Genomic DNA, 27974 nt, shown 5'->3' with positions numbered 1-27974 from the left:
AAATTTTAAATATTTTTTGAGAGAGAGAGAAAAGGAGAGAGGAGGGAAGAGAGAGAGAATATAAAATTTAAAAGAGAGAAGAGAAAAAAAAGATAAAATTTAAAAGAGAGAGGGAGAGAACAAAAAAAGGAAAATTAGGAGAAAGGGAAGAAGAAAAGGGGGAGAGAGAGAGAGAGAATATAAACGTAAACAGAGAATTATATATAAGAAAAAGATAAAATTTACATACTTTGAGAGTCTGAGAGAAGGGAAGAAAGTGAAAGAAGAAAAAGAAGAGAGAGAGAGAACATGTAGAGAGAGAAAATGAGAGCTGGAGGGAAGCACCCCAGCCTTCTCTCGGCGCGAGGCACGGTACTAAATTGTTATGGACACAAAATCACATAGTTGACGCCTCAAACTCACCTTTTTATAACGTCTGATAAGATTCCAGCGATGCAGGTCTATTTCTTGTCTGTATAATGAATACGCTCAGGAAGAAAACATGGTCCTTGATCTCCTTTCTGGGAGTCTTCCTCCTCCTCGCAACTGCAGGTATGGGGAGGCGAGAACGCTTTACTCTGTGCAGCTTGCTTTGTTCTAGATCTCAGGCATGCTTTATGTGTTCTGTATATCAGGGCCTATGAAACTGATTTCTATTGTCAAATGTGATGCCAGTTCCAACAACTGAACCAAACTGAGCTCCGTACGTGTACATACAGTGTATTCAAATTTTCGATTTTCCTGATCTAATAACAACTACGCTGACTGATTCTCTGATTATTCCTGATCTCATGATGACCGGAAAGGGCATGCTATTGATGGCTGGGAAAGTTCTGGCTCGCGGGTTCTTGCATACATTCTCAATTGTCATTTACGAGGATTTGCGAAAGTGCTGCAGCAATATCTTGTGCATGTGGTGGGCAATCTGTGATCTTTCCATTACTTAACTGGCATTTGCTTGCCGCATGCACGCGTGCACACATGAGTGAGTCTGCGTGTGCTTTTGAGATTAAAGCAGGTCATGAGGCCTACAGGACTTGGTGCAATCAATTGCTAGTGTGGATGGACCTGTACCTCCATATGTTGGCTTTGGGCATGCGTAATTTTTTGTGGCCAATTCATTACACACTTTTGCCGTATTGTAAATTAGCATTGCACTTCTTGCCCATTTCCGCTGGCATTCTGAGACAAAGTTGTTCCATACCATCAGCTTGAGCTGCTGTGCATTTGATATTGTCCAGACTTCTGGTATTTTAAGCTTAAGCCTCTTTGTAGGGAAGATTGTTCAAGAAATTTCTTGAGTAATGGACTCCCTATGATCTCCAACGTGAACTCAATCATTGGCAAATAGAACGCATGGGACAAATGCCCATAATCTCCTGAAGAGGCTGGGGGAGGTGTTTTTAGTTCTGCGAGAATGGCCACAGATGGAGTGTGGACATTTTCTGCATTATAGGTCAAAGTAGTCCTTGAATAATGTACCAAAGGGACCTTTGTCATACATACTCTCAATGCAAGAGGGTCTCCATTTCCTTTGAGCCAAAATATCACGGATGAAGACTGGTCCCTCTGTACTCTTTTGCATGATGCAGTTTTACTGTAGCCAGCAGCCAGGCTGAACACTGCAGGGCCTATCTTAACATGGGCTTTGTAATCTTTTGTAGCTGATCCATGAGACTTGTTGACAAGTAAATTGTGTGCACTGGAATACTTGGGGGACTGCTAAGTTTCATAACATGGGCCAACTTTGATTATGATTTTGACAATTCTCAAATACTGGGCTTGCTGTATCAGACTCAATATTGACTGCTGTTTGGACTGTCTGATCACTTCTGAGTGATGTGACTGGACCTGAGGCTTGTTCCTCTCGTGCAGATCATGGTTGGAATGCTAATCTGCTCAAGGAGTTAAGATATGCTAGGGTTTGCTTAGAGAAAGCACTTAAGAGTGTATGAACACAATGAACTCAGACAAGAATGCAAAAGAAAGAAGAAGAATGTAATAGGTGAATAAAAGAAAGAAGAAGAATGTAATAGGTGAATGAATGCTAATGAGTGAATGAGTGGAAGGAATGTGGTATATATGTAGAGAGCTCAAGGAGCAGAGACTGTCTCCAAGAGTCATTGTCTCTTGTGGAAGCTGACTGAGGGAGAATGACAGAGAGTGTCTTCCTCTGAGAATGGATCCCAAGTGCAGCAAAACCACTAATGATGATGTTGATGCACTAAAGTGGAGTTGAGGGGGATGAAAGCATATGCTGTTGTGGAGCAGCTGGTGGCGAAAATGCAGGTGCCTGGAGATGAATTGGAAGAAGAAAACTGCCGCAGATGAAGATGTTGACGCCGGACAGCAGCCTAGAACCAAAAATCCAGGTTGGGGTGATGTTAGATGGCGGCAACTAGATGATGAAGAAGAATGCTGATGATGAAAATGCAGCAGCTAGCAGGTCCTAAGGGGAAACACATAGCAGTTGGAGTGATGTGAATGATGGTGAGAGCAGGAAGGGGCCTCCAGATAGGCTGGCGGCAGCCCATGAAGCAAGGGTGGCAGATTGGTAGTAGGGGTGGCACCTCTTGGTGAGTGGGTTGCAGGTTGCAATAGGGTGTGGACAACTGGTGGAGAGGTTGCTGATGATGATTATGATGATGATGATGATAATGATGGAGTGCTTGCACAATCAGTGAATGATGGGGATGAAGATGGAAATTTGATGCCCACAATTATATACATGCCTTTACTTGGGATTTTGGGCATTTGTCCTTTTGATAAAATAAAAAGACCCTGTAGTGAAACGATTCTTTTTAGGACTGTTATTCTGGGCTAAATTTGGGGCTTAATGTACGATAATTTCGTGTTAATGCGGTCTTTTAATTTTGTACCTGTTGTCACTTGGTCTCTAGGGACCTTGCATTGTTATTGCCTACTCCTAGAGTTGATCCCCTTGACTGGAAACCACCCTGATCAGCTGGCGATGGCTGCAACAGCTTACTCGCTCACTATTTCACCTCTAGAGTGACTCTCCTCTCTCTCTTCTAGCCTTCAGCAGTCTTTTCTTAATTGCATGGAAAACTTTTGCTAAGTGATGACCTTCCAAATCCAATTTTCTGTATTATCTAGCTTTATTAAATTATTTTTCAGCATATTAATTTTTTATGGCTCAAAAAATTGATTTGCATTTTTGATAATGTAAAAGTTTACCTTTTTACAAGGCTGGATACTCTCCCAAATGATTTTAAAGCCTTTGCTAGAAGTATATATGTCCTTGGTATTAATGAAATGTGTATGATGGATCATGGACATTGTATGAATCTGAGGTCTTTTTGACAAGGCATTAGCTACCTTATTTTGCTTCCCAGGAATATGCAATATTTGAAAGTTAAATCGAGCTAAATAATTGGCCCATCGAACATGTTTCTGGTTGATCAAGAAAATATCTCAGATTGTCATGGTTTGTTTTGTTGAGAAATTCTCTATCTAAAAGATAGTATTTCCAATCTTGTAAAGCTTGAATGATGGCCATAAACTTGTTTTCATTGGTAGCAGTATTCTTTGCTTTATTTTGTAACCTTCTACTTGCATAAGCAATTTCATGTCCTTTTTGGTTTAAGACTGTATCAATGTAATTTTATGAAGCATGACATTTCATAAAGAAAAGTCTTGACAAATTAGGTATTATCAATTTTGGTCCTTTGGTGATATAGAACTTTAGAGCTTCAAAAGCTTTCTTCTCAAGTTTGGTTTATCGGAATGTCATAGCTTTCTTGGTCAAATCATGTAATGGTCAAGCAATCATTGCAAATCATTTAATGAATCTCCTGTAATAATAGCATAATCCCAAGAAACCTCAAACTTCATGAACATTAGTCAATTTTGACCATTGTATAATAGCCTTGATCTTTTTTGGATCCATTTGAATCCCATCTTTGGATTCAATATGGTCCAAATAGTGAATCTCTTCCAAAAAAATTCATGCTTTTTGCCATTTACATAAAGTTTGTGTTTATAGAGTTCTTGAAACACGATTTTCAAGTGTTGCTTATGTTCATCATCATCTTTTGAGTGAATTAAAATATCATCAAAGAAAATGTGTGTAAACTTCTGGTATGCTGAGATTAGCCTTTTTTTTGTGGATGGGTGGTAATTCCTTGATTACAACTTAGCTACAACAACAATATCTATTAGAAAATTGAGAAATGTAAATTAACTTACAATCTTGGACAATGGATACCTTGTTGGTTCCAAAAGTAGTACCCCTTTCGGTATTTCTTTAACTTAATTGAAGAAGAAGTTGATGTATAATGAGATTTTCCCAATCCCTTTTGATATTCCAACTCCCCTTGTTATCCAAAATGACGAGTAAGTCTTCAATTTGATTTGCCCCTTGATTCACGCAGTCAATTGGCCTTCATCTGCTTTGAAGGAGATGGAAAATGTGTCAAATTCATTGATTTGCTAGTCCTTCATTTGAATTTGATTGAAAATAGCTTCAGTCTTGTTGAATCCAAGTCTTGAGGCTTTCAATTTCTGGCACTTCCTGAGGCTGCTGTTGCTAAACTCTAATTTCTGATATTGTTAGGGTTTATAACCTAGGAATTTAAAATTTCTCAGTCTTTGGTGATCTCAATGCCGTAATCTTTGGAGCAAGGCTGTAGATAGACTAGAAGATGAGAGAGAATGCTGAGGAGAAAAAATTTAGACTTTCTTCATGAAGAACTGAAGAAAATCAAACATTTACCGTTGCTGTTCTGTCACAACAGCCTATAGATGCTGTCTCTTGTAAAGAAACTGCTAGGGTTTGGACTGAGGACACAGAGTGTACGACCACGATAGAAACACAAAGAGATAGATACAGACACAGACACAGAGGAAAAAACTCAAACCCTAAATGCAAAACTTAAAACTTAAACATAAACAAAAGAAGGGGGAGAGAGAACACAACTTTGAAGTGAATGAATGCTGTAAATGAATGTAAGAGTGTATAGTGTGCTCAAGGGCAGAGCAATGTCGGAGTGTGATGTCCATCGGAGATGGATCCCAAGTCAGTGACCACCATTTGGAGTGTAGGAGTGATGAATAGTGAATGGTAGCAGACTGGTTACCAAAACACATCAGTCTGGAGGCTGGAAACTGGTAAACGTAGAAGTATACCGCTGATCGGAGGCTGGAAAGTGCACATAGTCTGCTGTAAACAACAGGCTGAAACAGTGTCTGATGTGGCTGGCGATGACTGGATGATCAGATTGCAGCAGATGATGTCGCCAGCAGCTTACGTCAGCATGGATGAAGATGCCGGCAGCAAGAGCAAACATAGATGGAGTGGCAGCAGTCTCGAGGGCTAGACAGCCACATGAGAGAAGGCTGATGGCTGAAATCTGCACGTGGAGTGAGAAACCTGCACAGACGGAATGAGGTTGAATGGGGGCAGCCTGTCTATTTATAGATGTGGAAGGGCACCCCAAAAATTAGGGTTTCCACTAAACTCTCTCGAACCTCTCTCCGTTTTAGGGTTTCCACCGAACGCTCTTGAACCGCTCCTCACTTTAGGGTTTTACTTTAAAAGAGAAATTTTTAGTGTGTTTTGGGGCTGTTTAAGAGGCTAATCAATAAGTAATGCATGTTTTAGCTCAACACCTCCTCTTTGGCCCAAAACTAAGCCGAAAGGTTAGGCCAACCACTGTGATGTTTATTGATTCCAAGGCGTTCCACCCCAAAGCAGCCAGGGCATCTAACAAAGGTTGCACGTCAGCTGCCCAGTGGTCTTCCAAGACTACAGAGGTGATGGTTATTTTACCAAAGGAATCTAAGTAGTCACCCTAGAGAGGACAAGGCATTAGACAAAGGGTGTACGTCAGCTGTCCAGTCGCGTACTGAGCCTTACAAAGGAGGATGGAACTACATGGAACTTTTTTTTTTTTTGAATAAGTGAGGTAAATTTTATGGGATGTGGCCAATTGAGTAAAAGTGACCCAAAAGACGGGAGAAGAGAGGAGCACAAAATAGTATAAGCTAATCCATCCACTCAGGGTGTTGACGAGGAAAAATAGGCGAGATATCCATGTGATGAAGGATGGTGGGATGGTAACAATAGCCGTCAGTGGAAACAACTTAGGATCCGCTCAAGTGGTGCTCTACACAGTGAGAGGCAAAGTATACTACATGCTGAAGAATGCTCATGCAACAGGTGCCACTTGGACAGTGTCCCTCATAGAAAAATTGTTCACTTGCCCAAGCGTCCTAATACAAAGATGATGAAATCATGCAATGCAAAGGGTACGGTACAATAGGGGGAAAAAGCCGATGTCGAAGACAAAGTGCTGAAGCGTGTAGAATACCAAGAAGGGTAGGAATCCCCTCTCAACCTAGATGTAGATGCCAAAGAAGGAAGAGGAGCGTGATGTCGGTCTTTAGATGGTGTTGAGAACCATAAGGAATGAAAGAAGAGGAAGTGGATGAAGCACCTCGCTAGAAGAGCAAGGTAGAAGTCATTGCCATGATAGCATCGAGAGAGATGCTGCACGATCCGCCTCAGGAGGGGAAACCGCCATTCTGGAAGAAGAGTAAGTATTTCTAGGATGATGAAACTATGAAAGGAACAACGTGCACACTGCATCCCCATGTCTCTAGCCTAGGTAGGACCGAAGCAATCTGCAAGTTAGCCCTACACTGAAAGACAAAACCCTGCAAAAGAGATGAGAATTTGCAAACACAAAGGTTAGTGGTGAGATGCTCCAAAGCAAAACATAACATAAAGAAAATCTAACTCAAAATAAATGCAATGAATGTGTATGTGGGTGAGTAAATGCAGTAGAAGACAAAAGAAGGGAAAAGCTAAGGACAATGAATCCTATGGGTCCGACTATAAGAGTGTGAAAAATGAATGCTAGATTGGTCTAGGGTATCCGAAAGGACCTAGAGACATACTGATCTAAGAAGGTGGCCACCATCATGTACATCCAGTAGCAGGGCTCCACTAAGGGAACGCTTGACGAGGTGGGGAGGAAGGTGAGATAGAAGCATGAAGTGCAATGGGATCGGAACCTGCAGACCAATCAGCTAGTCCCTTAGGGGTAGTGAAAAAGATGGGTTGCTGAGGCTGTACTCGAGCCATATGTCTAAGCAGCAATAACAGGTGCTGAAGGAGCAGATGAAGCAGGAGCGAAAGGTGTAGCCCCACTGGACTGTGTAGTCGTAGCGGTTTGCAGAGGTTTTTTAGGTGGAAGGCCTTGGGCCTTGGAGCGACACTCCTCGTGCACATGGCTTGCTCTCTGGCAGTGTGTGCAAAACCGGTTTTTCTTAGGGAGTTGTTGCTAGATAGGTCTAGATTCTTTGAAAGGTGAGAAGGATCGAAGCTTGCTTGGAAGTAAGCTATGGTGGAGAGCAAGAGCAAGAAGAGAGACACACAAATAGGAACTCCAACAGTCACAATGTGTGACAGGGCCTTCCTTTATTCAAACTGTCACTAAAAGAATAAAGAATAAAGTGGCGGTGATGGGTGCCTGCCACCTGCAATGTGTAGTGGCGGGTACTGTCAGTGTAGTAATACATGGGTGGCTAGGCAGAGACGCCTTTACTTCCAACAACTTCCCACTTAAAGGCAAATCTGTCCCAGTGAGGAGTGAAAAGAAAAAGAAGAGACAGTACAATATACACATATACAACAGGATGAGGAAAAACGTTATCTCATCCAACGCCCATCAATCTCCTAAGGAAGGCAAAGCGCTCAGTAGTGAGGCTTTTTGTAAGCAGATTTGCAGGTTTTCGTCAGTGGAGATCTTGACAAGGTCAACAGACTTGTCCTCCACGACCCCACGTATGAAGTGATACCTCACGTCAATGTGTTTCGTCTTCGCATGGAGGACCGGCAGATTCTTGGCTAGCTGAATAGTACTCATAGAATCTGAATGCAATGTAAGTATAGTATCAATCCCAAGGTCATGAACCAAACGGCCCAACCATATGGTCTCCTTGCAAGCCTCAGTGGCTGCAACATACGCTGACTCAGTGGTAGAGAGAGCCGTATACTTCTGAACCCTGGACATCCAAGAAACAACCCCTCCAGCAAAGATGAAGACATAGCCAGAAGTGGACTTCCTACTTTTTGCATATCTTGCATAATCGGAGTCTGTGTAGCCCACAACTCCTATATCCTGGCTACCATAGCAAATATATATATCGGCTGTGCCCTTCAGGTATTTCATGATACCCTTTACGGCATCCCAATGCTTCTTGCTAGGTGTAGCCATATAGCGTGTTACAACACCAACTGCAAAGGCAATATCTGGACGAGTGGCTATCATGACATACGCCAAACTGCCCATGGTTGATGTATAAGGGATCTTGGCCATGTCGGCCCTCTACTCATCCGTCTGTGGACAATTGGCCTGTGAAACCTTCACATAAGAAGGTAATGGACAGCCAATAGGCTTTATGTCTTGCATGCGAAAATGCTCAAGGACTTTATGAATGTACTCCCTTGGTGAGAGGTAGAGTAGTCCCTGATGCCTGTTGCCCTTAATACGCATACCAAGAATGTGAGAGGCGTGTCCCAAATCCTTTATCTCAAAGCTCTTCTTCAGCTGAGATTTAAGAGAATCCAGCTCATCATGAGCTTTCCCTGCTATGAGCATATCATTCACATAAAGTACCAGAATAAGCAATGAGCCATCACAAGCTTTCTTCGTGTAAAGACACGGATCCATAGCACACCTGTTATAGCCCTGTGATTGCATAAAGGCATCAAACTTATGATACCACTTCCTAGGTGCTTGCTTTAAGCCATAAAGACTTTTCTTCAACTTGCACACTAGGTACTCCTTGCCAGGATCTGCAAAGCCCTTAGGCTGCTCCATGTAAATCTCATCATGTAAATCCCCATGCAAGAATGCAGTCTTGACATCCATTTGATACATGTCCAAGTCAAGCTGTGCGACTAAGGCCAAAACCAAGCGTAGGGTGGTCATCTTGACCACAGGCGAAAAGACTTCATCAAAGTCAACTCCATGCTCCTGTTTGAAACCCCTAGTGACAAGTCTTGCCTTATAAGCCAGCTTGGGATTTCCAGGGGTACTTTTCAGCTTGTACACTCATTTGCATGGCAAAGCCTTCTTGCCCTAAGGCAATGCAATCAAATCCCAAGTCATATTCTTATGCAGGAGTCTATCTCAGACTGCATAGTCCTCTCCCAGGAGTGATTGTCACCCTTGCGCATAGCCTCATCATAGGTAAGAGGCTCTTCTACATATGTAACCAAGACATAATGTATAGAGGGCTCAAATCTATCAGGTGGACGTCTATCTCTAGTAGACCGTCTCATCTACGGCCAGTTTAATACCCTGGCCATGTGTATCAACTGCTGCTGCAGGTTGTCCAACTGGCTGTGTAGGAGCACGTGGCTTCTCCTAGGATATAATCTTGCATATCTCTACCACCTTCTCAAGCTGCCTATGCATCTTGTCTTTATGAAAGACTACATCATGGCTGCGGATGACTTTCTACGCTTGCAGATCCCAGAGGTGGTAACCCTCGCCTGCATCCCCATAGCCAAGGAAAATGCATTTGACACTCTTAGGATCGAACTTAGTATGCTTGTCTTTGGGCACATGGTAGAATGGCTTACATCCAAAGACACGTAGATGCGCATAAGATGGAGGTTTCCCAGTCCATACCTCCTCTGCAACGTGAAAATCCAAACCACTAGAAGGTGATCTATTTATGACATGCACAGTTGTACTGATTGCCTTAGTCCAAAATCTCTGTGGTAAGCCTGCACGGCTAAGCATATTGCGTACATGCTCCTAGATGGTTCTATTTATCTGCTTAGCCAAACCATTTTGGGGTGGGGTATAGGGGGTGGCCAACTAACGCTTAATACCTCTCTTGTCACATAGTTGCCCAAAAGCATGTGACACATATTCTCCCCCATTGTTAGTCCTAAGGCATTTCAGCCTATGCCCAGTTTGGTTCTCGACCATATAAGCCATCTTTGAAACACAGCCAAGACTTCTGACTTAAGTTTAATGGGGTAAGCTCGGATTTTATGCGAAAAATTGTCAATGAGCGTCACAAAATACTTTGCACCACCCATAGACTGACAGGGCATGGGTCCACATACATGCGAATGTACCAATGCCAGGGGCTCACTCATGTGTGTCCTACTAGACTTATACGTATTCCTAGTCTTTCTGTCATAAAGACAATGCTCACATGAATCAAAACATGCGCAGTCAAGGGGTGGTAAGTACTGCAAATCAGAAAACATTTTCATTCCCTTCAAGGACATATGGCCCAAACGGACATGCCAAAGAGATATATGTGGGATGGAACCCATTGACAAAACATGGTCAACAAAGGACCCATCAACTACAAGAGGATAGAGGCTGCTAGCTTTGGCACCTCTAGCAAGCACAAGTCTGCTACGGGTGATTTTTCAAGTAGAATCCCCAAATGAAACGTGAAACCTAGCATCATCAAGCTGCCTTGCAGACACAAGATTGCGTGTAAGTGCAGGTACATGATGTACATCCTGTAACAGAAAAGTACTGCCAGTAGAGAATTGCAGCTGTACATCCTCAATGCCAACGATAGCAAGTGACATGTCATCACTCAAGCGAACTGAACCAGAGATAGTGCGGTAGGAGTGGAACCACTCATGGCATGGTGTAACATGAAATGAAGCACCAGAATCCAAAAGCCGGCACTGTGCATACATAGAGTGAACATCGGTCAATGGCGTAGCTTACAAGAACTAGCGGTAAGTATGTGCTTCCCATCGGAGTCATTAGTCTGCATGACATTTATCTCCTCGATTTTCACACTGGATTTCGCAGGCATACTGTGATCAGAGGACTTTTCTTGTACTTTGTCTTTCCCCTTCTCTTTGCATTTCTCATTGTGCAACTCATGACATAGTGGGCGTATATGACCCTTCTTGCCACAATGAGGACATGTCACATTAGCATTTCTCCCACGAGACTTGCTGTGCGACTTACCATGTGACTTAGACTTAGACTTCTGCGAGTCTCTGCCACGGCCATTTCCACGATCATTCTTGCCATTACCATCTCTGTCTCTAACAGTCAAAGCATGCGACACGAGGTATCCAAGTTCTTATGGTTGATCTTTTCCTGCAGAAGAGCACTCTCTACATCAAGCAAGTTCAAAATAGTAGCAGGAGCACATAAGGCAGTGTGGAATACATCCCATGACTCACTTAGAGTCCCAAGCAAAAACAATGGAGTAACCTCATCATTAAAGGTAATACCCTGCGAAGTCAAGTTTTTAAGAATAGCATGGAACTGGCTCAAATGAGCAAACATTGTCATATTCTTCTTCATGCGCAGGTCCGTAAGTTGCTTCAGCCAATACATTTGACTTACTAGACTTTTCTTGTCATAGAGGTTCTTAATTTTATCCCAAAGGTGCCAAGCACTCTGTGCTTCCTCAACCACATTGTAATGCACCTGTTCAATGAGAGACACGATGAGGGTGGGCTTGCATAACTCATCAAGCTCATCCCATTCATCATCAGTCATGGTTTCAGGTTGCTCGCCATGTATCCTTAGTGGCTTTATTTGCGATTTCTGCACCAATACCTGCCAAACTTGGCTCTTCCAATAGGTATAATTTGTATCATCAAGCTTAGTGATGTTAAAGATAGCACTGTCATTGGAAGAAGAATCCATAATGTAGTCCAAAACAGTGTAGACAGTTCAAATCTGCTTGCTGCTTTCTACTGTAAACAGCCAAAATACCACCAAAACCAAGGTAAAATGACCACGAACTGATAGCTAATGATGTTGCCCACCAAGTATCATCAAAAGTACATAAAATCAGAATGATTCAGCATGAAAATTCCACATCAGTCCATACATAACTGCTTGTTGTAATAAATTATAGCCAGGTACAATGAGAGCAAATTGTAGGCAAAATCAATGCACCAAGTTAACCACTAACTGTCAAAGCATAACCAGCATCAAACCGGCATAAATCAGCATATGACAGTCATACAGACACCCAAGCATGTCAAACGAATCGGTCAGTAAGCGGGCATACTCCCTGTGTAATAGGGCAAAGTGTGCACAACACTGGCAAGACCTGACACAAAGAGGTGTATGCTTAGGGAGTGCGAAGCCCAAACCAGCCCAAGTACATGTATGCGGACCACGGCATATAAACCATGCAACATCCAAGTGAGGAAGATTCCAGTCTCAGAAGACTTAAAGCTCAATAGCATAAACCACCCACTCTGTCAAACATCCAACGATGCTCCCACTGGCACAAAAGTTGTATGGATCAAGCCAAGAAGCTCAAGAAAGGCATATAAGAGCACCAGTGACAAAAGATCCAAGACCAAGCATCAATAAGACATCATGAGCATATAAGCTATGTAGTCTCCAATTAGAGCATCCATAGACATCAACTATATCCCAAATACAACTTTGGCAAGCCAAGAAATATCCCAAGTAAGTTCCAGGAAGCGTGATGCAAGCCAAGGCAAGGCACTAGTAGCAATCGGCTTCAAACAATGTAACTAGCATGTAGTAGTGGCATAGGCCAAGCATGTCAAGACCGGTCAGACATAGGTAACATACATGCCATATGTACATCCAAGATGGAGCATCAAATGCATTCCAAAGCCGAGCTCAAGCTCAAATGAAGATCTGGAATCAAGGACAAGCTCGATGTCGTATCACAAAGGTTAATACTTCATTGCATATCCCAAAGACATAGCCCGAAACCAATAGGCATAACCAAACATGAAGTAATAGGCTTCAGCCCATTGTTGTACAGTAGTGATTCACTATTCAAAACTGAGTATTTTCAGCAAGAAAATCAGTCCAAAATGATAGCATAACATGTGCCTTGCATCCCCCAAACAATCGGGCATTAATAGGTACCAAACCGGTTGAGTAAAAGTGCCCAAGCAAGCATAGCATTAGATGCCAATGTTACTTTTGCATAACATAACTGTGGGACTGCTGTAAACAGTCCTGGGAATGTACAAATCAGACCCAAATCTAATGCCAATGATCAAGGAGGCTTCAACACATGTTAGAGATCATTGCCAAGTGCATTGCCAAGCCCAAAGAAGCATGACATGGCCAACATTGAAGAGTAGGTGAGCTGCTGTAGTATGCTATCCAAATCAGCCAAAAAAATGACGCAAATTTGTTGATGTTTGCTTCTGCTACTGTGCATCCACGTGGCCTCAATGGTGGTGGCTAGAGGCTCCAGGGGGTGCTCAGGGAGGCACACAAGAAGCCTCAAGTGCCCAAATGCAAGAGGGAGCAAGATACAAGCTCCAAGGGCTTGAGCTATGGTTGCCCTGATTTACTGCAACGTGAGAAGTAAATAAAAGTACTGAAGGAACACTTCAATACCTCTGTAGCAATGCCTTGAGGGTGCCTCAATAGGCCGAGAAGGTGCTTAGGAAGTTGGGGAGTGATGGGAGCTCGGGAAGGTCGGCTATGGTTGTCGGGAAGGAGGCCCAATGCTGTAGGTATTTGAATGGAAGCTTAGAATGCCATGAACCAAGCTCGGGAAGTCAAGAAGCCTCGCTCTGATACCAATTGAAAGGTGAGAAGGATCGAAGCTTGCTTGGAAGTGAGCTATGGCGGAGATCAAGAGCAAGAAGAGAGAGAGACACAAATGGAAACTCCAACAGTTATAATGTGTGATTGGGTCTTTCTTTATTCAAACTGTTACTAAAAGAATAAAGAATAAAGTGACGGTGACGGGCGCCTGCCACCTGCATTGTGCAGTGGCGGATATTGTTAGTGTAGTAATACACGGGTAGCTAGGCAGAGGTGCGTTTACCCCCAACATTCTTTGGTTCCATGTGAGGAAGAGAAGTCACCCTTTGATTGGCTTGCCTTCACATCTTACGAGTTCTTGCCATTGGTGGTTTGTCCTCCCGAAGAAGAGGCAACCAACCCCCTCTGCTTTGAATAAGGTTGTGATGATGATTTCTTGTGGACTTGATCATGTAGCGTTGTGTAACGCAAGAACTGGCACTCAAACTCGTAGAAGGTTGGCAATCGAGGTTGGGAGATGATGTGTTGAATTAAATTAAAGTACTTTTCGGGCAACTTATTCAAGAAGAATGTAACCTGATCATCATCTGACTTTGGAGAGCCAGTAGTAGCGAACTCGACTGTCTATATTCAGCCAGCTTGACTTTTAGATCATCCTCTTTTTTAATAGAGAACTCTTGAAGCTCAAAGTTGAGATTGATGTGCCGAGTACGATTACGAGCCGATAGTGGTCGAGAAGGTAACTCCAATGCTCTGACGTAAGCGGGAAGTGCTGCAAGAGTGAAACTCAGGAAGCAATCCATGCATCAGATCAACATTGGCTGTGGCATTGCGGGCTCTTCATTGATGGATGTAATCAGGGTGAGCTAGTCGAGGGTTTGACATAGGCTCTAAACCAATGACGAGGTCTCAAAGACCCTGAGACTCAAGCACTTGTTGCATGAAATTAGACCAAGTGGTGAAATTTGATCCGTTAAAACATGTCTTATCCGTGAAGGCATTCTTGGCCATTGCAATATGAGTGATAGTGCTTGGAGATGGATAGTATAAAAAAGTGTAGTGGGGGTAGGATGGGGAAGTAGAGTATACTTGGGAATGGGCCCTAGAGTGCCCACCAGGCATGCGGAAAGTGTGCAAGGTGGATCCATAGGTAGGGATGGGCGGACTAGGTATGGGCATGGTAGCCACATGAGGAATCCAAGGAGGTGGGATGGGGACACGGGGAGTAGAAGATGGGAATCCTTGTGTAGGTGTAACCCAAGGAGAGTGTAAAGACACACCATAAGCTGAGGATGGAAACCCCTACGTATGAGTGGTCATGGGAGATATGAAGCTGGGGATAGTGAGAGGAATGCCCATCATAGTTGACCTAGGAGTTATGGGTGTGCTCATTTGCTGAAATGTGAGAGACACTGTGTTAAAGGGTGGTATCCCCCCTAACAAAGTACCATGGTGCAAAGAGGTAGAGAATGGGGTGGAGAAGGAAAAGAGGCTAGGAGCGGAGATGGAAGATCCAATCCCTAGGGTGTGTGATGCAGATGTGGAGTGTAATCCAAGGTTTTGGAAAGATGATGAGAGGTGATCAAGGTGTGATATAGAAGAGGGAGGGATGGGAGGGAAGTGAGAAGTGTCTGTGACATGCTCAAATGAAACAGAAGTTGTAGATGTACCTGAATTTCGTTTGCTTCGTGAGCCCCCTCTATTGAAGTTCACATACGCAAAGCCATCCGGATCCTGTACCTCAAAAGAAGAAACAGGTGAGGGTTTTGATTCATGCAACACAAAAGAATTGTACAAACTTGACATTGGACTTGGCTGAGATGATGAAGATGGATCGCTAAACGTTTCAAATGCCGTATGTCCTCCATGATCGGAGAGGTGGCCAGTCTCACTAACCGGTTCGGATGTGGTAGCAAAACTGGTAGGAGAGATGTAAACATCACCGTACTTGATGCAATAGTACTCTTCAAAGTCCTCCTCTGTCATGTTAGTGATATTTGGAATAGGAGTAGAAGATGGTGAAGGTGAAAGTGGAGTGTCGTCCTCCTCACCAAGTCCATAATGTTGTCTCAGGGCCTCCAATGATGGAGAAGCTTAATAAGACATCATAGAAACTAGAGAAGGAGGTGTCTGGGACATTGTGATTCGGTTACGAGTCATATTGTGTGCCTCGCATAAAGACTAGCTCTCCACAATATTCGCAGGATACCCTTTACGAGAGCACCAGCTTTGATACCATGTGAAGAAAACTGCTACGGTTTGCATTGAGGACACATAGAGTGTATGACCATGATAGAAACACAAAGAGATATACATAGACACAGACACAGAGGGAAAAACTCAAATCCTAAACGCAAAACTCAAAGTTCAAATATAGAAACTCAAACACAAACAGAAGGGAAAGAGAGAACACAACTCTGAAGTGAAATGTTGTAAATGAATGTAAGAGTGTACAGTGTGCTCAAGGGCAGAGCAATGTTGGAGTGTGACATCCATCGGAGACGGATCCCAAGTCAGTGACTACCAGTCGGAGTGTAGGAGTGCTGAATAGTGAATGGCAATAGGCTGGTTACCAAAATGCAGCAGTCTGGAGGCTGGAAACTGGTAAACGCAGCAGTGTACTGCTGATCGGAGGCTTGAAATTGTGCACAGTTTGCTGTAAATAGCCGACTGAAACAGTGTCTGATGTGGCTGGTGATGATTGAATGATCAGATCGCAGCAGATGATGATATCGCCAGAGCTGACGTCAGCATGGATGAAGGCGCCAGCAGCAGGAGCAAACACGAATGGAGTGGTAGCGGTCTCGAGGGCTGGACAACCACGTGGGAGGAGGTTGATGGCTGAAATCTACACGAGGAGTGAGAAACCTGCACAGACGGAATGAGGCTGAATGGGGCAGTCTATCTATTTATAGATATGGAAGGATGCCCCAAAAATTAGGGTTTCCACTAAACTCTCTCGAACCGCTCCCCGTTTTAGGGTATCCATTGAACTCTCTCGAACCGCTCCCCGTTTTAGGGTTTTACTCTAAAAAAACATTTTTTTGTGTGTTTTGGGGCTATTTAAGAGACTAATCAGTAAGTAATGCATGTTTTAGCTCAACATCTCCTACGGTTGATTGGTCTTCATTTGCCCTTGGTTACCTCAAAAGGTCTTCCAATGGTTGCAGATTAAACCATCACCATCTCCTCTCTCCCTCTTGCAAGCTGAATACATTTAAAATATATTTCTTCAATCTCTAAGGACCTTTTTTAGTCTTGCATGGGCATTTTCGACAAGTGGTAGCCTTTCCAAATGTTTTTTACATCATTATTTATAATTAAATATTATTTTTCAATCTTTAAATACTGAAAATTAATCTAATAATTATTTTAGTGTCCAAAAAAATAATGACTGGCCAATAATTAAATTGGCTAGGCAATTTTCATTTTCGAGTGTCTTTGCGTCATCTTTAACCATCAGATTGGCATTAGGTATCATTAAATGTTACTTCTCTAGTATCACCAAACTGACACTTATGGTGAAAAGAATAATCTAAGTCAATAATTGACATTGAATATCACCAAGTACCTATGCGGTATAACTTATAGCACTTTTGTCTTTGATATTCCGTGATTTCCTTGGATTGCGGTGTCGGAGGGGTTTTTGTCGAAAGGTCGAATCCACCTGGGATCAGAGGTAGAAGGAAGTAGAGATAAGAGACGCAATCTGCCATTTTTTATGAAAAATCTCATAACTAACTGAAAAAGCAACTTGCTTTTGGCATGCCATCCTAATCTAGAAGCTTTTTTTAACTTTTTTGGATTTTTACAATAAATAATATAAAAATAAGCTAAAATTATCCAAAATCTAGTATTTTTGGATAATCAAATAGGCTAAAATTATAAAAAAATCTAGTATTTTTGGATAATTCAAGCCACTCACACTAGTATTGATGACTCAGATTACATTGACTCTCTTCATTAATAAGAAAGTCAGATGATGATGCATTCCATGCTTTTTCACACTGTGTCCGTATAGCATCGCAACAACGGGCTCGTAAATTTACTCTAATAATCCCAGTTACACCTTACATATGCAACATTTAGTTAACTATGTGATTAAAAATTAATCCACATATTAAGTGAGGTTTCTAAAATACATGTCCTCATGACATGTGTTGTATACTTCAAGTAGCAAGCTACTTCTCTTCTTTAGTGCTTGAACTAGATGAAGCTAAGTAAAAAGTGCTTCTTGGATGAGTGACAGAGAGAGAGTAGAAAGCATGAGATCTTCAAAATGAAAAGAGAGCTTCAATCATAGGTATAGGGCTTGGGTGTTCAAAAGTGAAAAGTAGAGGTTATATATGACAAGTATTTGTTGAAAATGATAAGTGTAAGGACACTTGTCTCTTCAAAATAACACATGGCCTATTCTAGATGCCACATGTTACTTTTTTAGAGAAAAAAACTTTTAAATCTTCTACTCTAAAAATCTCTCAAATGGTTAAGAACTTGAGATAGTCATTGAAGATAAAATTGTTCATTGTAAAATTTTAGAGCCTTTGTCGTGAACAAAATTTCCATTTGAGCAACTTTCAAAAATAGTAATCTTCTAAATTTTAGGAGTTACCATATCTAGATTCTGGAGAGTTTAATTGTATAGCTTCACTGGTTCATGGTTTATTTCTTTGATCATCAGCATCTGGTTTTGCTTTCTGAAATTGCTCATTATATGGGCTTCTAGTCAATGTGACTACTCGTGTAGAAAAGTCTTAGTCATTTAGGCTTTCTGGTCAATTTGACTATTTGACTAAACTTGTAATTTTTCTTGGGCATCTTGTCAATGAGGACGCAAATATAATCTTAGGGCATTTTGGCAAATGCATAGAAAAATGAAAGACAGACAATCCAATACCTAATGGAATGTATATTATAGGGATCAGAGCAATTATCCATTGTTTTTGGACATGAATTGAATGTTGGTTTGCCGTGACAGCAATGCAGATCTAAAGTGCAAGTGGAAATTTACTCAAATAGAGAGTAAATTGAGTATACAAAGGTTAGGGCAAAGCATTGGGATTGATGCATGAATAGAGTTGAGGCTTCATAAAGTAGATCGAATTAGTTTGGAATTGAGATTTGCATGTATTAAACATGTATTCTTATGCATCATACTTGTGAGTGTGAATGGACAGATTTGTCGTTCATTTGGTTAATGTTGGTGAGAGCATTGATGATATTACGTTGGAGACAAGTCTAGGCTGATTCAAGATTTTTATATTGTTTTTGAAGTCCGGTTTAAGCCTTTGAATGACAATGGCCATCTTTGTGGCTTGATCAATGGGGAGGGAGATATAGTGTATAAGTAGTATCTTTGGTGATTTATAACCACTCCCTTGTCCCTTTAATGAGGTAGGTGGATCATTAGCAAAGGAGGGAGGTGCGTGCTCTTAATCTACCAAGGAGGGTGGCATGGTGGACTGGAGGGGGATGCCCCACACGATTGGACGAGAGAACAAAGTGTGACTTGCTTGCGAGTAAGTGGGTGGCACATAGTGCACAAGGGGCATTCTTGGCAATGAAGCTTTAGGGTGCAAGATAGTACACATTTGGGAAGCCTTAAAGCTTGCATGTGAATGGTAAATTACATGTGCTTAAACTCAATTCGGTGGGTATGAAAGAGGGCTCTAAATCTAATGTTAAATAACTTTAGAGATTAAATGAATTGGGAGGAAAGGGCGGGAATTGAGAATGCAAAGCACCATACTCATGAGACAAAAGGTTTGGAAAAACTTGATGGAATAGTTTTGATCATAAAGTTTTTCCCTTGTCCATGTTGGTACCCATCTTGGTCTCCATGATGACTTACAACTGGTTCTTGCATAAAAATAGGAGCAACATAGATAAAATCAGGCTCATATAAAAGGGATTATACAAATTTGACCCTAGGGATGGCTGAGATAAATGCGTGAATTTTTGGCTAACCGTGAGTGGGTTGTCCTCCCTTGATTGAGAGGGGACCAATCTTGTTAGCTTTATGCCCATTTCAGAAGCAGCTTGTGAACTAGAAATATGAAAAGATGTTGGGCTTCATTGAATGGTGATGAGATGAAAGATATGGAAAAAGATGATGGAGCCTTGTCTTTCACATCGGGACCATAATACCTTATTAGGGACTCCAATGAAGGTGCAACTTGAATGGACGCCATAGGATTCCAAGATGGAGTTTAAGCCACTATGAGTTAGATTCATGTGGCTCGTGCAAAGTGAGCAGATACTCTTTGGAAGGGCATTGGCTTTGATACCATGTGAAGATATGGTTGGTTTTACTTAGAGAAATTAGTTTGAGTGTATGAACATGATTAAAATACAGTGAATTCAGACCATAGAAACATGAAACGGGGACGAGGACGGGGACAGGAACGCCAAACCTAGGGAAAGGGGACGTGGGAACGGGAACGACATATAAAAAATTAAAATTCATGAAAAAAAATTAATATTTCACTCATAATCCATGTGGACTCTGGAGTGTTAAAACTTAAAACCAAGGTATATAATCCACAAGGACAAATCATTTTAAGTTTTAACTTCAAGATATCATGCATCATTCTAAAACTACTCATTAGAAATTGAATTGCAACTTACAAGGCTCAAGAGGTAAGCTATTCAATTATAAATAATAAAATACATAATACATATGCCATAAATGATAAAACAATGAACAATGAACTAAACTTTAATGTCTAAGCTGAAAGAACATGTCTATGGTCCCATTGCCAAAAAACTTAAAAGATTACAAATATGAAATTGAAGTCTAATCTTTGAAAAAACATGCTCATTGCCCCAAAAAAGAACTATAAATATAAAGTCTAATCTCTAGATTGAAGCAAAATGCGGCATGCCAAAATAGCCCAAAGGGCAACTGCAAGATTCAAGTACAAATATAATATCGGCATGGCACAATTGTCAACAGCCCAAGTATCACATTGTCATCAATGATCATAATATCATATACAATGTACATGTGTCATGTATCATGAGACTCATGATATGTAAACTAAATCAAAGATCATGATTATGATTTGAGGCTGCTCTAGCTACTCCTGAAGTAGCAGCCTCATCATCATGTGTACCATGAATTACTGCATCTCCCTCAACATCAGCATGTGTCTCCTTTTCTTGTTGCATCTCCCACTCTGTGAATGGATCGGGCTTTGCTGTCATACTGTTACATAACATCCTCAAATTAGCACTAATGAATACTAGATTGTTTGCCCTCTCCACACCAAGACGGTTCCTCTTCTTTGAAGCAATGTGGGCGTATGTACTCCACAATTGCTCCAAACAAGAGGAGCTAACTGACTGACTCAAAATACAGATGGCTAGTTGCTGCAACTCAGGACTATCCGAACCATAGTCCTCCCACCACAAAGCTGTCCCAATCTTACAGTGATCCTCCTGTGCACCCCCACAACCAAAAAACCTCGAAAGTCCTATAATATGAAAGTTGATCTCTGATCTTTCGTCTAGTGTCATGATCTGGCACTAGACGAGACGATATAAGTCTCCATGCATCCATAACCTCAGTGTCATTCTCTTGACCCTTGCCTTGGAACTCAAGATCCACAACAAATGCAGCTGCATGCATGGGTGAGCTATAAGAGTTCCACCTTGTCACAACTAAATGACGTATCTCCTTATACGCCTCATCATTTGGTGCCAACTCCTGTAACTTTTCATTCAATCTATCCATAGCCTCATATACCTTGCCGATGCAAGGTTGTATAGCATCCATAACCCTCAATAAATGTATAATAGGTGATACCATAGCATCTATCCGCTTTACATCATCCCAAAAAGTGGAGTTATTTGCTTTCTCCAAGCATAAGATACGTGTAGGAGTATCTGCCAATGTTGATGAGGTAAACTCATCACTAAGAAATAACTGTCTCAAGGCACCACTGCATTCTCTTAACCTACCTAGCATCAAGAAGTTAAAGGCAAATCTGGTATCAGAGTATTTTAAAAGTGTCTTCTTCGACCGCAAAGAGAAGTGATGGCGAAGAAACTGGTGATTTAAAACAAAGCTAACCATTTGAGCTCCTTGCTCTATGATAGGTACAATCCACAATAGGTTACAAATATCCTTTAGTAGGTTGTTCAAGCAATGAGCCATACAATATGAAACTGTGATATGCGGATAATATCCCTGGATAATAGCACTTGCTGTCCTATTTACGGGCTCTCCATCTACAACAAATCCCACAACATGCTCTGGGTCGATAAGCTCAACACCTGTGATCCACTCTGTTGCAAGTATATCTACTGACTTTTCTGTCCTCGATGTATCATGTGAAGATATGAAATACATTTTCCCACAAGAATAAGCAACCATACCATGAATGGATCGCTTGCGTGTATCACTCCAACCATTAGCAATCAAGGAAACTCCATTTTTAGCCCACATGCTCTTTCTAGTCATTGCTGCTTGCTCAACAAGGTGCTTTTCCTTGTCGAGCAAAGTGGTGCGTAAGGTCTCTGATGATGGAGGTATATATAAAGGGCCATACTTACCAATCTTCTTGCATATCAATTTAAAATACTTTGACCTGGCTGCACGAAATTGAATGTGGTCATGATAAAAAAAGTATGCCATTGATGTATCCACCTCTTTCTTCTTCTTGGGATCCCAACTAGCATCAAGTGTGCTTTGTCTACGTGCAATATGTAGCACTCTTGATGCCATGGCCGATGCAATGCCTGCAGTAGGTGTGGAGGTAGCACTTCTTGATACCGACCTTGCTCTAGATACATTTGATGGGGATGGTGTTATAAAAGTTGTAGGGTGGATTGCAACACGTCGTGGTCTAGATGCAAGATAAGCTTATTGACCTGCTATACGGTCACGAAGCTCCCCTTTGCTTCTCCAAGGTCACATTCAGACAAAACTGTATCTCTGAATTTGGCTCATGTAGGAGATGAGCTCGGACTTGATTATGCATAAATATTAAAATGGAACAAGCGGCAGTTGGTATTCCATATTCTAATATTTAAGTAACTTTGAAAAATTAAAATCAATAAAAATTCGAAATGCAAATACTCGGCTCAATGGATTATCTTGTTTGCTCCACTAGTTTGCTTGTATGGGCAAAGCTTGCAAGTCCATGGTCGAGATCCTCCACCACTCAATGGGCGGTGAGTATTTGCTTCTTCCCACCATGACCAATCATGGGACCTTCTTCCTCGATCACCAACTCGACGAGCGGGGCGGGAAGATGAAGCCATTTCAGGCTGAAAATTGAAGGCTTGAGAGAAGGGAGAAGGCTAAAGAGTCAAGATTCACTCAAGAGTTGACAGACAAGGGAAAAGGAGAGAAGGGAGAAGAAGAAGAGAAGAGGAGAAGAACGGAGAACTTGGAACTTGGAGAAGAAGGAAGACTCAAGAGAAGAGGAGAAGAAGGAAGAGAAGGGAGAAGTGAAGAGGAGGAAGAAGGAAGAAGGAATAGGAGGAGAGAGAAGGAAGAGAAGGAAGAGAAAGAAGAGAGGTTGGAGGCAGGAGGAGATGGGGGATTGACCGCAGGCGGCTGGGACTAGTGCATTGCAATAGGGAATGGGGGGCACTGTGGATTGGTCATGGGGGCAGGAATAATGGGCAGACGATCTCGAGCGGGAGCAACACGTAGGGGCCGGGTGAAACACGTAGTTCGCTGATGATCCGGACGGGAGTAGTGGCCGGCTGAAGGTAAGTGGTGCTATGTGGCGTTCCCTATCCTGTTTCAAATAGGAAATGCAATAGGGAACACATTTCCTACTGCATTCCCTGTTTGAAATGGGACAGGGGATGTTCCACCAATTCGGAACGCGTCCCACGACGACTTGTGTTGGGGATGGCGATTTGACGTACCGTTTCGGCCGTTTCGGCCGTTTCCTGTCACTATGATTCAGATGATAACACAAAAGAAAGAAGAAGAAAGTAATGAATGAATGCATGCTAATGAATGAATGAATGAATGGAAGGAATGTGATACAAGTGTGGAGGGAGGTCAAGAAGCGGAGATTGTCTAATAGTCACCATCTTTTGTGGAAGCAGGTTGAGGGAGAGTATTTGAGAGTGTCATTCTTTGAGAATGGATCCCGAATGCAGCAAAACCTCTAGTGATGATGTTGATGCAATAGATTGGGATTGGGGGTGATAAAATGCAGCCATTGCGGGTAAGTTGATGCTACTACTTTGGAGATGTAGTCTCACATGCTCTCCTCCTCCTATTGCTCAATGTTTAATAAGTAAATGATAAGGTTGTCACCATAATTGGCCTCTATAAAGTGCATGATAAAGAGATCCTTGATCAAGATGAATGAACATTTCTTGATGACATCCATCCTGATGAACCAAGTTCCTTGCATCCTCCTTTCACAAAGCCGCTATCTCCTTTCCATAGAAGTAGCATTGCCTCTTCTTTTTCTTGTCACTTATCTCTCCAACTATACAAAATAGCCCTAGCTTAGGAGATGGCAACTGCCAGAAGTCCCTACTGCACATTGCTAAATCCCTCACCTAGAGGTGTCAACCTTGCTGCCAACCGACCTCCCTTGTGCTTGGGCTGCCACCAACTAATCTGGAGATCCTTCCTATTGCTGCCATCATACAGATCATAGTATGTTTTTGAAACCAACTTTCTCCTCGGATAGGGTGGTAAATAACCTAATTAAGCACTATTTACAGCAATTAACAAATTCGCAAAATTGAAATGCACACTTTACCATATAATCTTGGACATTGGACACCCTATTGGCTCCAAAATTGATGCCCCTTTCGGTATTTATTTAACTTAATCAAAGAAGAAGTTGATGCACAATGGGATTCTCCCAATCCCTTTCTGTATTTCAACTCCCCTTGCTGTCCAAAAAAGCCTAGCAAGTCTTCAATCTGACTTGCCTCTTGATTCGGACAGTCAATTGGTTTTCACCCACTTTGATGGAGATGGAAAATGCCCCAAATTCATTGATTTGCTGGTCCCTCCACTTGAATTTGATTAAAAACAGCTCCAGTCCTGTTGAATCCAAGTCTTGGAGCTTCCAATTTTTGGCATGCTTCCTGAGGTTGCTGCTAAACCCTAATTTTTGTTGCAGATAATGGTCTATAGCAAAGAAATCTGAAATTTCTCAGCCTCTGGTGATCTCAATGCTGTTATCTTTGCAGCAAGGTTGTAGAAAGGCTGGGAGATGAGAGAGAATGCTGAGGAGAGAGAAAATTCAGACTCTCTTCTCGAAGATTTGAAGAAAATTTGTCATTACTGTTGCTGTCGTGTCTCAACAGCTTGTAGATGCAAAGAACTGAAGAAAATCAGTCATTTACTGCTGTTGCCCTGTCTCAATAGCCTGTAGATGTTGCTGCTTGCTGTTGTTTGGTCTTCTCCTGCACTTGGCTACCTCAAAATGTCCTCCAATGGCTGCAAATCAAACCAACAACATCTCCTCCCTCTCTCTTGTAGACTGAATACACTAAAATCCTTCTCTTCAGCCTCTAAAGAAGTTTTTCAATCTTGCATGAGCATTTTTGACAAGTGGCAGCTTTCCCAAATGGTTTTTTCAGTATTATCCATAATTAAATATTAATTTTCAGTCTTGAAATATTGAAAATTAATCTAATAATTATTTCAATGCCCTAAAAAATAAATTGACTAGCCAATAATTAAATTGGCCACGCAACTTCCATTCCCGAGTGTCTCTGCACCATCTTTGACTATTAAATTGGCGTTAGGTACCTTTAAATGACACTTCTCTAGTGTCACCAACTAACACTTATGGCCAAATAAATGACCTAGACTAGCAATTGGCACTAGATGCCACCAAGTATCTGTGCGACATAGCTTGTAGCAAGGTTTGCCTTTGACATCCCATGATTTCTTCGGGTCTCGGGCTCGTAAATTTACTCTAACCCCAGTTACACCTCACATGTGCAACATTTACTTAACCATGTGGTTAAAAATTAATCCACATGTTAAGTGAGGTTTTAAAAATACATGTCCTCATGACAGTTTTACCTATGAAGACCTGCTAGCTCTTACATTTTCATCATCAGCATTCTCCTTTATCATCTGGCTGCTGCCATTTGCCAGTGCCCCTCCCTGGAGGCTGCTTTTGCTTCTGGGTTGTTGTCCAGCATCAGCATCCTCGTTTGCAGCAGTTGCCTTCTACCAATAGTTTGTTGAAATACCCATTGCCAAGGCTGTGATAAAAGCATTCGTCAAGGGGATCCACGATGGAAACATTTACAAAAGCATGGCAAGAAACTCGAGCCTGAAACACTCTTGACATCAACGATACTCTCAATGAAGCAATGAACTAAATTCTTGATCTTTGTCCAACTCCAGCTCTGATTTTGGTCAGGCAGTCAAAGCAGCTATGACCATGGAATCTGCTTTCTAGCCTTGGTGATGCTATCACTTGTGTTTGCTGAGAGACTGAGAGGTGGTAGTAGTGGAGCATCTTGGCCTCATCTTTGATGCGGTGGATTCCTAAGAATGGCTTGCTGCGTGCACCAAGTTGTTTGGCATCTTCGAAACACTGAAGCTGGTGTGCCTTTAGGTCCATGATGGGATACAACAACGATTCGGCTCTGCTCCTAGTGGGTTCTCACATGGGAGACCCTTGTGGCAGGATGACTGAAGCAGAGAATCCATGGTCATGATGTGCTTTTGTAGTGTTGTTTGTGATAGGCAAAGAGATTCAGTAGTTCTACTCTGTGTGATGGAGGTTCAAGAATTATCGACATCAACATTAGTATCTTTTCCAATGCACCTTAGTATTGGTTTGATCAGCCAAGGCTTGAGTACCTGTGGTCTTGTTTGTTGTCATTTTTGATGTATTATGGTACAGTTTTAGGTATACTTCCCACTATGGTATGGGCATGGTGGTGCTTCCTAGGGACTTCTGTGGTATTATCAATTTATATTTTATCTATTGTTTCACTTGCAATTTGAGAGGGTGCTAGCTTTTTGCATATAATGGGTTTGGGCACTCTTTAGTGGGCATTTTATTATGCCTTTTGTTGGGCAGTTGGGTTGCATATTAGATATGCTGGACAGCTGGATTTCACTGGCTGTGCTCTACTGTAGCCTATTTATAGGCATTCCCACTCTTGATCATCTTGGCATCACTTGTATCCTTAAAGAGAGGTACTCGAGGTTCTGAGGCTGGTGAGAGGTACTGGAGGCTCTGTGGCTGGTTACTCAGTTCTGGTTACCCTGGTGTTATTGTACCCATTCTTGTGCTCTCATTATTGATTCCATTGCCTGCTTATGATTCTGAGTTTTTTGTTCTCCATGTTCACTGTCCATTGTGTTGTGTTTCGTGTCTTGCATTTATTGCTTCCACTTCTGTTGTGCACTCTCACAAAGTCCAAGGGTAAGACTGGCAAAGTGATCCAAAGAAGTTAGCAGTTTGCACCTCTGTTTGGTTCCTAAGTGTATCTGAACTAAGAAGTAAACAAGTGGGCTGTTTGGTTCTTTGTTTTAAAGTTGAGCAAAGCTCTAATGCTGTACTTATCTTTTCTGTGACAGCTGAAAAAGCGAGGCAGTTAGTTGGAGAAGATGTTTCTTCACAAAGTGGAAAATTTACTTGGATAAATTGCTTTGATTTTGGTACGGGTTCATTGGCATGTATTGCAAAAGAAGGAGCCAAATCATATGTTTACAGCATAAGAGCAGGACATATTGCAAGAGTAAGGCAAAGGGCTTTTGAGATCAGCTATGCAAATGCTCTGGCTGAAGGAAAAGTTCCGGATGTTGCAGCTAAAGAAGCCAAACGTGCTGGCGGTAAAGCAGAGAAGTTGGCTTCAAGACAAGCCCGGCGTATGTTGGGGCCGATTTCAGCAGCAGGTTGGGAAGTGTTTGAGGCTCTTTACTATGGAGGAACACTGTATGAGGCTTTCATGAGGGGTGTGGGGACTGTTGTGGGCACTTACATGGGAGGCTTTCAGGGAGAGGCAAGTCTTGGGCGTGTAGGCTACTTCCTTGGAAGTCATATTGGAAGCTGGCTTGGTGGAAGGGTTGGATTAATGTTGTATGACATTTCAGTGGGAGTTCATTTCCTCATCAATCAGTACTCTGGAGAAACCATTCCCTCAGAAGTAGATTATGGTACAGAATTTTAAGGAGACTGATACAAAATGTACAATGATCATTCAAACTTGTGTTGATACGGACCCTTTCAGTCCAGGGTATTTGCAGCACTAGTGCTACCATTGTCTGTTTATTGAATTGTACTATTGGAACTCAATAAATGTAACATACCAATCTTCACACATTTCTGAACATGTCTGAGGTCAGGTTGTCTTGATTGGTTTTTACTTGTGGACCGTGGTGCTGCATCATGAGAGAGTGATCTCTTCTTTTAATTACTAGGTAGACTACCAATTTGCTCTTCCAATTTCAATGGAAATTTCTAATAGCTTTTATGTACAAATCTCAGTGGATTCAGC

At 42.0% G+C, this 27974-nt stretch overlaps 1 protein-coding gene across 1 annotated transcript; it reads left to right on the top strand.

Annotated features, from left to right (window-relative positions):
- The first annotated feature begins 273 nt into the window (after positions 1–273).
- LOC148040415 (uncharacterized) lies at positions 274–27974 on the top strand. The gene is made up of 2 exons (XM_087699440.1): positions 274–531; positions 27055–27974. Exons 1-2 carry the CDS (start codon positions 459–461, stop codon positions 27645–27647), a joined length of 666 nt encoding a protein of 221 aa, XP_087555566.1. The 5' UTR covers positions 274–458; the 3' UTR covers positions 27648–27974.

This window comes from Lygodium microphyllum, chromosome 2 (assembly GCF_053477565.2).
Source record: "Lygodium microphyllum isolate KBCC chromosome 2, Lygodium_microphyllum_v1.1.10, whole genome shotgun sequence".
Taxonomy (NCBI): Eukaryota; Viridiplantae; Streptophyta; class Polypodiopsida; order Schizaeales; family Lygodiaceae; genus Lygodium; species Lygodium microphyllum.
Note: the sequence above shows the minus strand (reverse complement) of the source record. Positions and strands in the feature narration are given on the sequence as shown.